This window comes from Anas platyrhynchos, chromosome 5 (assembly GCF_047663525.1).
Source record: "Anas platyrhynchos isolate ZD024472 breed Pekin duck chromosome 5, IASCAAS_PekinDuck_T2T, whole genome shotgun sequence".
NCBI lineage: Eukaryota > Metazoa > Chordata > Aves > Anseriformes > Anatidae > Anas > Anas platyrhynchos.
This window is the reverse complement of record NC_092591.1, coordinates 49,667,512-49,684,992: the sequence shown is the minus strand read 5'-3', so window position 1 is coordinate 49,684,992 and position 17,481 is coordinate 49,667,512. Positions and strand designations below refer to the sequence as shown.

General features: G+C 43.0%; 1 protein-coding gene across 6 annotated transcripts in view; it reads right to left on the bottom strand.

Annotated features, from left to right (window-relative positions):
* Window positions 1-17,481, bottom strand: part of LDLRAD3 (low density lipoprotein receptor class A domain containing 3) — a 184,432-nt gene that overhangs the window by 50,644 nt on the left and 116,307 nt on the right. For 5 of the 6 annotated variants that reach the window (XM_072039032.1, XM_072039033.1, XM_072039034.1 and 2 more), the window contains 2 exons: window positions 6,692-6,817; window positions 2,967-3,101 (listed from right to left, as the gene is read on the bottom strand). In XM_072039032.1, coding sequence (XP_071895133.1) covers window positions 2,967-3,101; window positions 6,692-6,817 — 261 coding nt within the window. The remainder of the gene's footprint in view (window positions 1-2,966; window positions 3,102-6,691; window positions 6,818-17,481) is intronic. The other variant, XM_027458145.3, reaches the window with a different exon arrangement.

Below are 17,481 nucleotides of genomic sequence, written 5' to 3'. Positions count from 1 at the left end.
ATTTCTGACTGAAAGGAATCATTATAAAACCACAGTTTCAGGCTCACCTCAACTCACAGCACTCAAGCAAAGCCAGTACCCATCAAGGAGGGTGCATTTTGAAGTGCTGACCTGGCCTTGACATGGGACACACTTTTCAGAAGGGGGTTTCACTCCTCTTTTCCAGCCTGCAGAGCGACCGTGCTTGGCTGAAACGAAGTCTATGAGTGAAGGAGCACCTGACACAACCCAACCAGACATGCTACTGGAGTCTTCCAGAAATGACAGCAGGATAAAGGAGGCCTTTGAAGTCCATGGAGGAGTAGGAAGGGGTGTTAATTTAGAAAACTTGTCAGTATACCCAAGAGCAGAAGGAGAGCAAAGTACCAATTAATAATTCACACTTCTATTCCACATGTTATCATAGTATCTCTAAACAGTTTGCAAACATTGATTAAGCCTCACGACATTCCCCTGCAGCAGACAAGCAGAGATGAAGCTCTGCCACCAGCCCGGATGTTACTCTGCCCGCGCTGTGTTCAGCTGAGCTGTGCCTCTTCTTCCCCATCTGTTAAATGGCGATAATGACACTATCATACTACAGGGAGTGGTTCAAAAGCTTACTGATTGCTAAATCAACATTTTTTTAGATAGGAAAGTAGCACACAAGGGCAATCTCCTGTGTCAGACCGCACTCAATTACACTGAATTAAAGCTACTACATTTGACATGATAACATGCCTGGTGGAAAGAAAATCCTCCATCTTGCCTTTACAACGCCCTACAGATTTGCTTTGCTCTGTCCCTAAGCACCCAGAACACTCAAATTCCAGTTAATGACCAGGATTCTTGGGTGCTGTGTTAACACAAAACTCATCATAATTATGGTAATTATAAATTACCATAGAAAGAATTGAGAGAAATGAAAGAGACTGTCCACTGTAGCCTCTAATTCTCAATTAACACAAAGTACTTGGTGTGTTTGGGAGCCAGCACTGACATACCCATAGCTGCGAACTCCAGAGGGAATCTTCATTTACATTCAGATGGGAAGCTGAGCACATTACACTGTTTAATCCTCGCTTTGAAAGACAGGTATACAAACGTATCCCACTTACAGATGGGGAAATGGCAATTCCGGGAAGCTCTTCAACTGCCAAAGGACAGAGACAATCGCACACGCACCCCACAACCAGAATTTCACCTCTGAATCTCCTTATTCCCGATCTTGTACTTTGAGTGCTTTTTTTTTTTTTTTTTAATATATAAATAAAAACACTTCCTTGCTGCTCTGGTCCTAATGAAAGAGTTCCTTTTTCCTTGTGTGGGGGCTCTTTCACGCATAGAAGGAGGCAGAATTGCTTTGCTTAACCCCCTTTACTAATCTGACTTTTCCAGAAGGACCAAAGATAAAGACAAAGTAGCGGCTTCATGAAATACAGCTCTTTTCTTCTCCTGAGCCTGACAGTCACTTCCAAAAGCAGATTGTCATGACAACAAACAACCTGGAGGCAATCCAGCCAATTAATCTGCAGAGGAAGCAGCCATCCCAACCTTGGAAAAGAACACTGCTGCTTTAAGCTACCGATGCCAAAAAAACAGAAACCCAACAAAACCTTACCACACACATTAATCTTATTAGGCTGCCCTAGGCCCACAGTGAAAAACAATTCACCCCTCAGCACAGCAGCACTACTGCAGTAGCAATACAGAGCACAAGCCCTTTTTCCCTTCCCTTTCCCCAAGACAACTGCAGCGCAGGAGGCTCTCTCTGAGCTGAGTTACGTCTCCGGGACGTGACACAAGCTGGGCAAGTACCAGGCTGACCCAGTCAGCTTTTACATCCCGAGCCCAACACAGAGCTCGTAGGTTAAGCAGAGAAACCACACAGCAGAGCTCATCACACACCACTGCTGTAAACCCTTTTTTGTTGACATCGCTGCTGCTTGTTTTCCCTCTTCCCTTATGAGTTGTCAAGAATATTTATCACCGTGTTGAGCTCTGAATTATTTTCTCTTTCATGAAGGACTAAATCATCAGTGCAGCTAAATATTGAAGTAATTCTCCTTCAATTTCTCAGATTTCATCTTTCATACCCTGCCTTATCTCTCCCTTCATGTATCCTGCTCTCTATAGGTCCCAGCGCACTGCGATATCCCTGCAAACATCGACCCAGTCTCCCTTTTTTTCTACTCTGGTCTCTCAGAAGTAACTCAGACATGAAAACGTTTAGCAGCTGATGCCTGATACACATCATTCGTCACCCTCAGGTCATTCATATATATTTCATGTTTCATAAAGCACCATGGTACTAAGTTACAGAAAACAAATGCGGGGAACACCGTATGCAGAGATAGAGCAAAAGTTGAAAAGAAAGAAAAATGCCAGAGATTGTGTTTTGAGATTCTCACCAGGCTCAATACAAACAATTTTCAGTCATTAGTAAAAACTTTTTTCCTGACTTCATTTTTTTTCTCCTCATAAAACAGAAATTAAAATGGGTAGGAATGTGTTCTTTCACTGTAGTCTTGTCCCACAGTGAAACATACCCTGCAGAAAATAACTGAGCAACGAGGACCTAAAGCTTTAAGTCTGCATGGACTTACTCATCTGGTAAACGGACAGACCACCAAACTTACTCAAAGTGAAGTTGTATTATTGATCCCTCCGGGTCCAATCCGTCTCTCTTGGAAGTCACTAAATGCATTCCCAGCAACTTCAGCGAGCTCTGGATGACAGATTATAAACACTTCCAGCAGAAGTGCATTTTTATTAATCTGAGAAAGATAACAGTCCTTTGAACACCGATAATGAAATACACGCATACACACAAACACACACGGTGTTTCACTCATTTGCAGGATCAGGGAACCACAGCTCTAGCAAACACAGAGCAAGCCAACAGAATCATATTTTCTACTGTGCCTGCTCTGCATTAGTTGGGGTTGGGATAATGTTGCAGATTAGAATAAAAACCCTGTGCCTACCTTGAGGGCTTTCACAGCTTTCTTCATCACTGTTGTCTTGACAGTTATTTTGACTGTCGCAGACGAAGCTTTTATCAATGCAAAGACCATTTTTACAGTGGAATCGGGCAGTAGAGCAAAGCAAGGGATTTGCTGCTGCGAAAAGAGAAAGTGAGATCTTTCATTAGAAACTCTCCTATCGGGCAGTGAAATAGCCTTTAAGCAATCAACAACAACAGGTCACAATGCAACAGTTGGTCAATTCACTGAACATGTGGGAGTAACTTGGCAATCAAACACACCTTGTCTCTCTGAGCAGAGGGAGATGAAATTTCTAATTCATACAAGATTCATTAGAATTAACAGAGGTTTAGTCCACCCACAGCGTGATAAGCCTTCTGTTCACTTTCATGAGAGTCCCTGTAACAAGCACTGTGCTCAGCTTTTGTTCACCCTGAAGACAAACGGAAAGCAGCACTGCCTTTTGCTTCCCCTTATGACAAACTCAGTTTAGCTCAAGTCTTATAAGCCAACAGTCCCAGCTGAGAACTGCTGTGTAGAGTTTAATTTACCACTGGTTCTGTTTTTTCCAACTTGCTTTTTGGAATTGATACAATGGCAGTGTTGACACTTCTCAAATTCTCAGTTTGAATTTGAAACTCGTTTTTGAGGGTAATACACACCCAGAAAATCCTTTCAGGAAAATAAGGCCCTGTGAGTTAGGTGAATGCACGCTCAGTAAGAACAGAGCAGTATTTAGGCAGACTCATTTAGGTAGAGCAGTCTCTTCACCCACTGCAAACCTAGCACCTTACAGCTTATTTACTGCTCTGTCTAGTCTCATTTACAAACCTGAAGCAGCACAGTTTCAGCATTTCTAGAAGATTACATCACAGCTTCAATGTGTCTCACTGCCAAGGAGATTTTCTTGATACTCATCTTTGTTTTCTCTTTCCTAATTCCATCCTTCTACCCTTAGCTATCCCCCAGCATACATAACTACGTAATCCCTCCTTGAACAATGTTTGCACCCTGCACATACAGCGTAGATAGCCTTATCTTCCTGCGTAGTCATGGCTTAGCTGAGATATGCATAATTTAGCAGTTTTTAATATCTCCTCATAAATCAATCTCTCTGTCCCTTAATCATTTTTGTCACTCTTCTCTGAACTCCCGCCAACTTTTGGTAATGAGGTGACTGAAACCGACTGCAGCATTCCAACTGAAAATCTTAAAAAGCTGTTTAGATGCCTTGTCTGCTTCAAAGTGCTTCTCTGCCACAATAACAAAGGGGATTACAGCTCCCAAATACTGACTGGCTTCCTATTTTTTTATTCCTTAAAGTAAGAACTGCCCTTAAAGAGTCTTTCAAAAATAAAAATAAAAAAAAAGACCTTTAAAGTCTGCTGTGCATGTAATCTGCAGTATACATAACAAACACTCCCTACATCTGGGCAATTCCTCCAGCTCCCCAAAAGCACATTTATTATGAACATGCCAAATCTCCTTTGATCTGGAACTGCCGTGTACTTGCAGAGCATGTTGATTTGCAGGTCACTTCAGGGCCTACTGCGCTGTTTCTCTACATAAGCAAAGCTGTGACAAGACACTCAGGTATGCTGGAAAATACCACGAGTGCGCTTAAATGGCAAAGAGAAAAAGGAAGATCAGCGGCCTGCTGTTATCAGCTGGAAGGCCCTGCTGGAGCTACATGCCACAAGCACATGAGAAATTGAGGAATTCATAACTATCTCCAGGGTGGTTGTTTTAAACTGAAACCTGCCCTTTGTCTGTCCACTACCTAAAAGATATTCAAAGCATGCTTGTATAACCCATTTGTTCAAGTATAACCCAATGACTGCAATGTAATTTCCCTAGACTTCGATCTTCTTTCACTACCCTCATCCCCGCTGTAGAGGTGCTATCTCCCTTCCACAGCCTCCCAGGAGCCAAAACACTCTGGACCAACAACAGATGGCACCTTTAAAGGATGCTCATGCTGCCATAGGGACCTCAACATGTGGGGGAAGCACACAAACAAGAAAGGCAAGTCCTCCAAGAAGTAGACAGTGATAGATCACGGCGAAGACTGCCCCTTTTGTTATCTTTGAAAGCCAGTGTCTGTTGGCCTCCTCCTGACCTTTAAATGACATTAAAAGGAAAAACCCAGCCTGCTCCAACAGGAGAATGAGCAAGTATTTGCTTCGAGCTTCCGCCTACAGACCCACGCAACATCAGGGCTTTTACCAACTCCCGATAATAACAGCAGGGCTGCTGGATCGAACGTAACCTTTCCTTACTGCTGTGATAAATCCCTGCTAGAGTTACAGATGGAAATGGATCTATGCAGCCACACGCAAGGGTTTCAGCCCAAGTCAAGTAGTACTTCAAATGATATCTCTGCTGTGACTTCCCTGCAAGCTGCTGAGCGACTCAGGAGCTCAAGCTTGCGTCTTGGCAGGCACATCAGACTTTGAGAACCTGCTTCTCCTTCCAAGAACCTGTTTCACTAAACAACCCTTTCTTTGCTTTTTTGTTGTTTGGTAACACGTATAAACAGAGAAGTCTAAACGTTCTGATAAACAAATAATTAATCTTATTTGGTGACGAGAAAAGGGAAAATAAAAATTAAACAATTTTGTCATATTTGTACTATTTGCCCAATGTGAATTGCATTTGAGCACAGAGAACCTGTTAAAAGCAAACACGCAGCTTAAATCTCATTTCAAAATCACAAATGGGTCTTAACGTAATATGCAGACATTAAGTACAAAAAAAAACAGAGCTAGACCTTAGAAAAAGATCACTCCTACTGATTGGATCCTTAAAATGTCTTTTTTTTTTTTTTTTTTTTTTTTTAAGGCAAGCCCTGTTTTTGTGATGTAGATTTCACACATGGTTCTCTATCTCTGACAGCAGTGAGAGGCTACATTTTGAGAGTGTTGCTGATTTTGCTTGACAATGCACGCAATAGCACAGGCTCCATCCTGTAGCAATGATTGGCTCAGAAAACATCTTAAAATTAACCGGAAAAAAAACACTGCTGAAGAAATCATCCACTTACACTAGGAAAAAAATGAAGTGAAGAAGAGGTGGAGAATACACTAATGAAAAAGACAGTGTTTATGTATGTGTAGGTGGAAATTGGACACGACCAAAACCAAGATGAAAGCAGGTGAAACCTTGCCTTCCTTAGTTAGGCCATCTGCCATTACAAAATGCAGTGGTTTGCAAAGCAGTTGGATGTCACCCTACCATCAGTCTCGAGCTGCTTGTTGTAGAGACAGTTGTTCTGTTGCATAAGTCTCATCTGAGCTGCTGAACCAACAACCATGAAAATACACTCTGTAACAAGTTGTAGGAGGCAGTGCCAGTGCCTGACAAAACTAAGTAACTAGGTTGGAAGGGAAGATTTGCAGCTTTCCTTCTGCAAACAGCAGTGCTTCAGGATCAGAGAACACACACACGTCCTAAGGAAGATGAAGGTAAGGCAGTGATTATTGCAAGGAGGTTGATGAGACTCCTCTGAGGTGAGAATTAAAGCTTACATTTCCTTTTGAGGCAGATTTGACTTATTTTCTTAACACTATCAACATTTGATGCAACTGAGAGACTCTCTCAAAAAAGCAAAGAAAGTACACATCACCTAGGTTATCTAACTCAAGCTAAAGGCTAACTAGGCTTCCATTCTGTGTACTATAGATAAGGTAAAAGAAAACATGCTCTCACTCGTGCTTTTTACTTACTGCAGTTCTCCTCATCGCTGCCGTCAGGACAGTCCTCAAAGCCGTTGCAGCGGAAGCGGCCGATGATGCAGTGGATGCCGCTGGCGCAGGGGAAGAACGTGGCACCACACTTGGACTTGGCTTTTGCTGCAAGAAGAAAGGCACAAAAGAGGGTGAAGATTAGGGAAATGTCTTACAAAGGTTAAAAGACATTTTTGTAGCAGTACAGGGTGCTCAGAGAAGCCTACACGTGGAGAGGCCAAGGCAGATAGGGATAATGAACACGGCAGCAAGTTTGGAGCATTTGGGATCTGGAGGAAGAAATGTGCAAAGACAGGCATATAAAGATGCAGGAAGCATCCAGAGAGGGAAAGGGGAATAGAAAGATATGAAGTGAGTTAGAGTCTTTGTGAAAAGACAAAATATAAGAAACCTTAATTAAAGTACTTTTAAGGCTGTAAAAGTCATATTCAGTGATTCTGTGAAAAAAAGAAAATGCTATAATTAACACTGCCGTTACTTAGCATAGTTTATAGAAAAAATATAGAAAAATTATATAAATTTTATAGAAAATTATATAAAATTGGGTGCAAAGGGAACATGAGTTGCATGAATTGCATCTGTTACTGTACATCTCTCTATCGTATGGCTTTCATTATAAAGCTCTTCAGGACATAAACCACATCTATTTCTATTTTGTACTCGCACAGCAATTCATAACACTAAATACTAACAATGGCATCAAAACATGTTTAACAAATGATTACAGAATCTCATTTGATCTCAAGCACTTTGCATTTTTTTACTTCACTGCACAGCAACTCTTCATGGCAGGGAGAAGGGAACACTGCCCTGAGCAAGAGTAATGCAGATGCTTCTTCCACATTGCTCAAGGCAAGCACCAGTGCAGTCTTGTGTTATCACCAGCCTAGAAAAAAACAACTCCCAAAGTAAAGACAATTGAACCTAATTTAGATTTTTTTCTTCCTTCCCTTTTTTTTCAGATTAGCACACAACTTGATTTTCTGCACAGACGCTGCAGTAAGTGCCCTGGAAAGCAGAGCCTGGCTGATGGCAGGGAGGTGAGCACGGAGCACGCCAACAGGCCGTGATGCCGCACGCAGATCACTCACACAAGAACAACAGGAAAGAAGTCAGCTCTCTAACTTCAGGGATTTTGTGTAAATTTTTCCTTCTTTCCCTAATTCTACACCAAACGTACAAGACGTGTTTACAACTCCCAGGTTTTGAGATGTGACAGATCTGGAGATGGCGGTGGCAGGCAGTCTTTTTATGTAGCCATATGGCATACCAATCCGACAACGTGGGCAGTTTTATAAGGTCAGGACAAAGTCAGGGAACACAGAAGTACAGACAAAACAACAACAAAAAGTATACTCAATGGGGACAAGCAGCTTCGTTTTAATTTGGAAGGGAACCTCTCTTGCGGGGATAAAAACGAAGTGCAGCTGTAGCAGAGCCATCTTCCATCACTCAGTGCACTACATATAAACAGCTTCAAACCACAGCTACAGTAACTCTTGCTTGATTTAGTGGCCTCCCAAGGCAAATTCCTACAAGTTCCTCTGTTACATGTTTTTCTTCATTATTATACCACTAGTTTTAAGTTAGGATTATGGAGTGTAAAATGGGATGTATCACTGGGTTGCAGATATTCAAGTACTACACATTCTGAAGAGAATCCAAGATCCAAGGTCTACTTAGGGAAAAAAAAAAAAAAAAGGAACAATTACTTTGTAGGAAAACAGGTGATAAATTACTCTGAAGTAGCTGCCGTGCTCAACACCACCAGCGATGGCAAACCCTCAGCCAAGACACTCAAGCCCCTGAATGCTTCACACAGCTTCAAAGAGCAACTCCCGTGCTGGAGTTTTGTGGCAGACTGATTTCAGCTAAATAATTCAGTAGCCACAAGGTCTGAGGCCGTGCCATACCCCACCTCTTCAAACAAAAGCAGCAAAACAAACACTTCAGGAACAGATCCCACGACCGGCACTGAAGCAAGCCGGCCGTAGGAGCATTCGACACGCCAACCAGGCAACCAATGCTTCTACATAAAGAGGTTCCCAGTGCTTTGCCCTTTTTTTTTTTTTCTTCCCCTTTTTCTAAAAGCTAGCATCTCCTCCACATCACAGAACACACCCCAGCCCAAACGGCTGCCTCTGGACAGCTTCCTCCTTCAGCCGCGAGTATTTTGAGCCTGAAAGGTTCCAAGAAACGGAGGGTGAAGCAGCAGCAGCTGTGGGTTTGCCTCTGTTAGCACCTCCTGCATCCTGTTTCTTCAAGCAGGTTTACTTCCGTCACAATTTGGGCTCTGAATTTGGAGGCTATCAAGTTTCTGGCCGATATTGCCACCACTGAAAATCCACCCACCCCGCACCGCTCTCCTGGCCCCTCAGGCGAGAAGGCCCCAGGCACGCCTGGTGAAGGCCCCAAACACATCTGGTGCATTCCCTTCAGCTACACCAGGCAAACCATGAGCACTATTTAATGTTTCACAACATCTGGAGGGAAAGGGAGCTAGAGTGACCACAAATAAAGTCGCTATTTCTGGAAAATGCATTGTCTGTCTGTCCAAAGCATCCCAATACCCCATCAAAAAGAGGGAGAAACTATTCAGGACACTGATTAATGCATGCACTGCTTGGACAACTACTTACTTCAAAATTTTCTCTTCAAACCTTTTTTTCCTAGTTCCTCCTCCTCTTGAAACAGCAAGCCAGAGAACAAGATTTTTATTTTTTTAAATTTATTATATATTTATTCACCCCTGAAGGAAGGAAATAACAGCAAACAAAAAAGAAATGCACCTCTGCATACTTGCAGCAAGCATAATACATACACCAAGCAATCCCAACTCAAAGGTGCTCTCATGTTAGATACCCTGAAGAGATAAAGGACCGTTTCAAGTGCCGCTGTGACTCACTAGCCACACAGCTAGCAGCTGGTAGGCACAAAGCTCACTCCCTAAGAGAACTGCCTTCCAAAGCCCAATTCCAAATACGAAATGTATTGCTCATGTGCTGGGTATAAATGCAGGAAAAATGAGGACGTAGTCCAAGCCACGTACCCTGAGACTCTTGATACCTCTACTGGGGAATTTCTGCTTTATTTCCAATTTAACATCCTCGCTGTCCTCTGGCAGAGCTTTCCCGAGGTATTCAGGCAAGAGCTGTTTGATCATTGCTCACAAAACTTCCTATGGAAAACACAATTATTTCTTCCCGAGCAAAAACGCACCTTCTCGTTCTGCAATGCTACCCTGAACACAACGAGGCTATCCGTTTTCTTGAGGTCTTTGGCTCCCTCACGACTAACAGATACATCTAGCAGGCTCATACCTGCCTGTGGTGGATTCAAGCCATTTGCTGCACTCTCCGCCGCACTCTTCTGCAATTCCTACTCCCATTACACGACTGTTATGAAAAAGGTTTTCCTCTCCTTTGCGCATCACTGTGTCTTCTGCTGCACAGGCCTCAAGTTTTCAGGCAGATCTGTACGTGAAAAGCTTCACTTTTATGTAACAGCAGCTACTTATTTGGCTCCTTCAGTGACTTCAGTCTTGATAAGCTCTCAAGGACATCATTATCTTTGCAATCTATATCCTTCTGTCACACTTGGCTGAAATGGGCTCAGGATAATAAAAAATTACTTGGGTATCAGGAGATGGCAGAAGAGCGGTGAAAAAGGACAGACGCATGTGAATCATCTGACCTTCTTTATTCTTTAGCCTTGCTGTTATCACCAGCCAAGGGAAAGAGAAGGGAGAAGTTGGTTGTTTTCAGAGGAACTGGCAAATGCTCCTGAGCCCAGGACTCCCGAACCTAAGAAATTGAGGGACCACGAGCTGAGGGGAAGGGGAAAGAAACGAAGGCCACACTTGGAAAACAGGAAAAAAAAACACCCAGCAACTTACAAAACTGTGTCTAAAGAAAGGCAACTCAAAGAGTGGATCCACTCTGGATCCAGACGACAAATCTGTTGCAGAACTATAACAAGCACAAAACCACCCCAAACCTAGGATGGAAAAGGAGAGATTCACCTCGGTTCTTGTCTTCAGCTGTTACCTAGTCATAGCACAAGCAACCCAGGAATGAAACGTTAACACGAATCTGTATTTCCATTAAACAAAATGGAATTCCCATGGTATTTAAAGAAAAAGGTGCCACTGATCTGGCACGCACAGGAGCAGCCTCCCCTGACTCCCGCAACCATGGGAAGAAACTCTGCTCCTCACTGACACGCTGTTCTCATCTCCTGAAATTCAAACCTGAAGGAAGGGGATAAGATGCTCGCAGAGAACTGCTGGCCACAGTATAAGCTTGCCAAATGTTCCCCCCAGATTGATTTACTTAAGTTCAAGAGAACTATTTTGGCAGTTATGTGCGCGAGTGTGTGAACTCACTCCTTATGCTATGCAGAAACCCATCCTCCCACCCCCTTCTTTTAAGGCTCTAAAAAAAAATATATATTGGTAACTTCCAATCAGGACCGGCTGTACGTTCCCACCGAGGGTGTGACAGTTTGCAGGCACAGCTCTACAGCATTAACAGAAAAATATATTACTATCTTTAGGGGACCAAGTGTGAAACAGAAGTATTTTTCGAAAAGTGTAATCCATTTTATTATTTCTCAGCAAAAAGATGAACAGTGGGGGGAAAAAAACACAGATTCAGCATATGCTTTATGAAACCATATACTGCATATAGATACATCCTTGCACAACAGCAATTCTGACACCCCTGACTTGGCTACAAGGTTTTTAACCTGATTAGAAGGTTATAACAAATCCTCTTTAGTTACGGGCAAGCAATTTGCTTTCCATAGGTAATACGGCAATTGAGCAGCATGGCATCAAATGATTTCTCTATATATCAGCAAGTGAACTGCAGTCATGGACTACAGATTTGAGGGATATTGCCAGGGCAAAATGGTACAGCCAACCTCTTGGGGGGGAAAAAAAGTCTTATGTAACTGTGAGGAGATACTAAACTACTATTTTGAGAAAGTAAAATTTAGATCTGTTTGTCACTCTAATGAGACATTGCTTGAAAAGAAGCCATTATACGTTTATAACAAGTCAATTTTCTCTTACAGAAGCCAGTACACAGTCTTGCTAATGAAGCTTTGGGGAAGAAACTTTCTGACAAACCTTTACTGTTCAGCCAGCTCAACCACACCTCCGGCATTTCCCTTCTTTTCACAGCAGATGCAAAGATAGCGCGTAACATACCCCACACGATGCAGCCACTAGGACAAGCACGTTTCCTTCTTTTACCGCTACAAACGATTCTATTTTGAAACGCGTCTCAGTCATTTTGCAATCTGGAGCGAGGACAACAGGATGCAGCAGATCAGCAGCAGACATTTTGCGACAACCTGCAGCTAGGAGTGAACTCCACGGCATTTCAGCATCAGCAACCTTGCAATCAGACTGTTGCCTCAGAACCCCCCCAGGTAGCAATCAGGCAAAATAGCTGCATGCTGCTTCACACCCACACGGCTCAACCCAGCCATGGCCGGGGATTTATTCAGCTCATCAAAACCTGAGGACTTAGATGCAAGAGCAACTCTCTAAACAGAAACTGTTGTGTGTGGATGCTCACTACTGCCTGGCCACAGGTGTTTTCCTGGCTTTGATAGTGAACCACCTTACGCATCCCTGAGGTTAATTTGTGTTGATGGATGCCGCAGCCACATCAGACGGTGCTGTGGGTCCAGGAGTGGCTACGCACAGCATTTCAGTGACAACTCTGTGAAGGAGACAGGAACAGCCGTCTCCAAGTTCTCCTCGCTCTTTGGAAAAATGGGTTTTAACTTGAATTTACAGAGAAGGACTGATTTTTCAACACAATGTAACAGGCAGGGTGACACCAAGACAGCCTTTCACTTCAAGCACTGCTACAAATGCTAACCCAGCTAATACTAACTTTGGTTAATTGCTGCCTGGGCCTTATTTTCACTTTGGTTCCCAGCAGGGAAGCCACCACTACCTGCATTCGGGCAGCCACCTCAGCACAGCACGCCAATGCATCACCCGTGGGCTCACTGAACCCTCCAGCAGGGCAGCCCTGCAGAACGACGAGAAGTTTCACTTCCTCTTCTTGCTTCTTCTTATCTAGAAAACAGCTAGCACTCGAGCAATATTTTCCAGTATTAAATCCACATAAAAGTCTACTACACCAGAAGTTCTCCAATTCGAGACAAACCTTAATGAGTTTTGATCCAAAACACAGCCATTACAGAGCGTTTGTTGCACCTACAAACAGCCCTTGGGGCACTCTTACCTCTGCTCCCTATTTAACCACTCATGTGAAAAACTTGCAAGTCAGAAACTGCTAATTGAGACTCAGAAAGGGAGCCTAACAAGCAGCTTGTTTTAAAAGCAGCAACATTTTTATAAAAATTAGTGAAACTAATCCCCCAGGAAACATCAGAGGTTGCCTCCGACCTAATAAACCATCACCCGCTTACGTGGGCAGGATTTACATTATAGTTTATAGTAAGAAAGAAAAATACTAAAGTTAAAAAAACAAGAACAAAACCAAAAAACAACTCAGCTACCACAGAATCAGCTGCTTCCTTTGAAAAGGTGAAAAAAAGAAGGCTTTGGAGTACTGTGGAGACAGTGGCCTTTGCTTGTCAAAGTAATGTTTTCTTTAATAATTTCATGGACAAACACAAAGTCTAAGCCAGTTCAGGACTGGTATAAGCAGAACAGAAGGCAGTAATGGACTTCAGCAGTAGGGGAAACACTCCTGAGGACATCCGTGTGGCAAGGACTTGGATCCCTCACCCCATCCATGGCAGTGGCTGCCTGATCCGCGCTGCATCCTGCCACCGACTGCTCCCGGCTGGCAAACCCGCCCCAGTCCCAAGCTCTCCAAACCGGCTATGTACTGACCCCCATCTAGAGAGGACCGTCAAGAGGATTAAATACTTAGCGCCACACACCCTTTTGATCTCTTTGCATAAAAAGCCATCAAATGCTAGTTGCTATTGCATTTGTCCTTACTCATGTGTAAATTTCTGCAATTGAGCTTCACATGAGATGCTCACCGTGGTCACTTCATTATAAGCGGTATTATAACTAACTCAAAGTGTTTGGTTGCTTAATCATGAATGAAAGTAAGAGTTAATTCTAGTTTGGTATTCCAGGTTTGTGAGCCATCTCAGTAAGTGACAGAAAGATTAGCAGCTGGCTTGCAGCATCTTCTCAATTAATGCAGGCGCTCATTTCATGCATTGTTTAAAGTTCAGCTTTGTTTAAGAATCCCGATGCTTGTCACCTATCTAAGAAATTTGCTAAAAAACTTCAGTAAAGCTGATATTCCAGTGGTTCTGCTGGCTAAACGGCACTCCAAGCTATTTTTACATCCTGGAGAGCAGCATGTTCAAAGAGCAGTTAAGAAATCCTTTTGCCAAAGATGATGATTTTCCTTTCCCAGCTGAGTTTCTGCATTATGAACACCAGATAAAATACAGCACCTCTGTGCCTGCCCCCCTCACTCCGCGTGAATGCCACCAAAGCCCTGACATTTGATTGCTGACGAGTTGTGGCAGTGCACGTACACCTGAAGGCAGCCAGCAAGGTTTCAGAAGCCAATTCCCTTTTTGCTTCACTTCCCATGAGTGCTGTAATACAGGCTGGATTCTTGGGGGTATCTTACCTACAGCAGCTCTGGAAACAGCATTTTGCTGGAGGGGAAAATTAAGGTCCATAAAAACAGTAACGGCTTAATGGCAAAGCCAGCCTCATGTTGGAAATGTATTGCAGGTTGGGAGAGCAGGGTTCTCTTTCAGCTTTCAGGCTTGCCGTCTAACACTTCACAAATCACTTCAGAACTTGTTAGGAGACATTCCACTTCTGGAAGATAAGACATCACAGAAAAACACACAGGGAAGTAATACCTGTGGGCCTTCAGAGTACCACCATGGTGCAATGGGCAGCCTTGGGAAAGCAGGCCCCTGAGGGGACTGAGCTGGGCGCTGGGGACCTGACCTGATTCCCCCGAGTCCTTCCTTGCTCCTGTGGCCAGACACTTCCCCATCCCCTCCTGACCCTTCCATCACATCAGCTTTTTTGTTCCACTGAAGCAATTGGAAGGAAGACTCAGACCAAGCGACCCAATCAGTCATTTGAGCTGGATTTTTTTTAGTCTTCCAAAGGGAATAAGCAAGCAGGGCTTGCACCTGTTTCACACTGACCAAGGAGGCAGAACATTAGAAGCAGCACAGTCAAGGTGTAGCTCAAAGTCTCCCAAAGATCAGAAGCACTACAGCCAAAAGAACTGCTGGATGATTACTGAAAGCCTCCCAGATTTTAAGCATCAGTGCAAAACATTGCTATATGTGAGGCAGTGGAAGCTAAGCAGTGACAACATGATATACTGATGACTTGCAGGTGAAGGTTCAGTAAGCCTTGTGTTCTGCCTCTGAAGCCGGGTTTCCTTAGGAGCTTTGGTTTCCTTCCTGGATCTCCAGGAGTTTTTCCTGGGTCTGGGAACCCAGAGGTGTATCTGAAAATTATTTGCAGGTGGTGCATTAGCATCAAGCAACAAATATGTCAGGTCAACCAGGAAGCATAAATAAAAATACAAGGACGCCTAAAAGCACGCATTGATCTTAAGACAGAGGTTTTCTGTGCATATATACGCACAAGTGCTTTTACAGAAGAACTCCTAATTTCCTGCTATAGATTCTAGTTATTCAGCAATACCTTAGATTCATTAGCCTTTTACACACATTATTACGGGACTGTAAATAAGAACTGGGCCACTGAAGATTGTTTTTGTATAGTTTTGTAAGATTGTTGTTTGCACAATATCTGTCAGCCTGGAAAACTAGTGCATGACAATGCTTACTCCATTAACATAAATACACAAAATCTACTTTGGCTGCAGCTTTTTTTTTTTTTTTTTTTTTTTACTGTGACTGGCACAAGCTTTCCAGTTTGCAAGTTACATTTTTTCATCCCACATTTTCAAAAAAAAAAGTAAGTAGTTGAGGAAAAAAAAAAATACTTATCGGCTTTATTACAGAAATGGAATGGAAAAGTAGGAGACCACAATGGGAGACTGTTGTCCAGCTGATATGGAAAGTTAAATTCCCAGATAATTCCCTCAGAGGAGAAAAAAGAAAAGAGGCACTTCATACTTCTACTATTTCACATGTCTTTTATTAGCAGGAACACTGAGTTTTGAAGTCTTGTAGTTCCTGTAATCATATTAGTTATTTTAACATACTGCTTTTATATTTATCTCTATGTCTTTATCTTGCTTCTTATGCCATCCTCCTTCATGCTCATGGGGGACTGCAGAGTACTTTACATCAGCCAGTACTTGTCTGCTACCTTGCTTACACAGATCAGCTGTTCAGCTGTCTCTGGACACATTCACTTACAGCAGAGGCTCGTCACCATCTCCAGAACTGCACACAAACAACGCCTGAAGGTCGCAGCCACCTAAGCCTCCTGTTAGCACCATGAGCTATGTCACAGCCACTCCACACCTCCTGAAGTGGCGGGTATGGGTTTGAAGAACTACAGAGCACAAGCCCAGCTCTAATACTTACTTCTGCATCGTGTCAGACTCTTAAGGTAAAATCCTCATAAGCGTCACAGTGATTTTCATTCTGAAGTTCCATTTTTAAAAGTGACAGATTGCTAAATCACTTACCTGTAAGTATCAATTATTTGTTATCCATCTTTTCCAAAATGTGATGAGCTTCAATACGACACACGTCACAACTAATTAGCTCACGCTATTATAAGCTGTTAGCTAGCAAGAGAGAATCTCAATCTATCAGAAACCACCCATGGAAACCCCTTGAAGCTAAAAGTGCACCTGGCTAGCAGCAAGAGACTGCAGCAGGTGAGATGATGGGGAGTCCAAGAAGGTGCCGAAGGCATGCACTGCTGGATCTTACTCCTAGGGATCCAAAGGTGTCTCTTGAAAGTATCTCTCCTCCTCTTTCTCTGAGGCATTACCCTTAGTTAACACCAAGCTTTAGCGATGCCTTATGAGTAGCTTTGTGGTGACCACTGATATATTAAACACCACCAAGTCAGTAGCCTTTACAGATGGGTAGGATTAAACCTACTCTAGACTCTTGGCCTGCTGCTGCATTTCTAGGAGATCTCGGCTGGTTTGGACAATCCCTAGAGCTTACTGATCTTAATTCCGAACTGGGCAGACATTTCTTATTAACAAAACGCTGCAGCTCATTCTCCAGTGCACTGAGCTCTGCTCGTTGAGCCTAAAGCCTGGAATTTAAAAGGATAGCAGCCAGAGTTACTTTGTGCCCTTTGTTCCTTTACATGAAAGCCATTCATCAGGCTGACTCTGCTGAGTGGCTAAACCCCAAGCAAAACAACTGCAGCTGTAATAATTGTAGGATGGTAATAAGCAGCCATTAAAGAGCTTATAGAGATCGCAGAACCCACTGTTCTCCACAAGACCTTTTCTCTCCATCTTTTAAAGCGGCTAGTAGATCTGCTAACTTATTCTTAGCACTGTGGATGTCATGAATGTGACTGCTCTCACAGCAAAGCATAAGGAGAGGTGAGGACAAACACATAAATCCAGACTGTCACCAGAAAGATTTGGGTCAAGAGCAATGACCCTTTATTAGTAAATTCAATCCATCTTGCCATTTTAATTTTGAGACTTACACAGGGAAAAACACAAGTACATAATGTGCCTTAATGTAATTCCAGTGTGTAATCTTCCTACAGAAGAGATTTGAAGCATGCTCCTAATCTCAAGGGTAAACCCCATGAAACTTTTTTT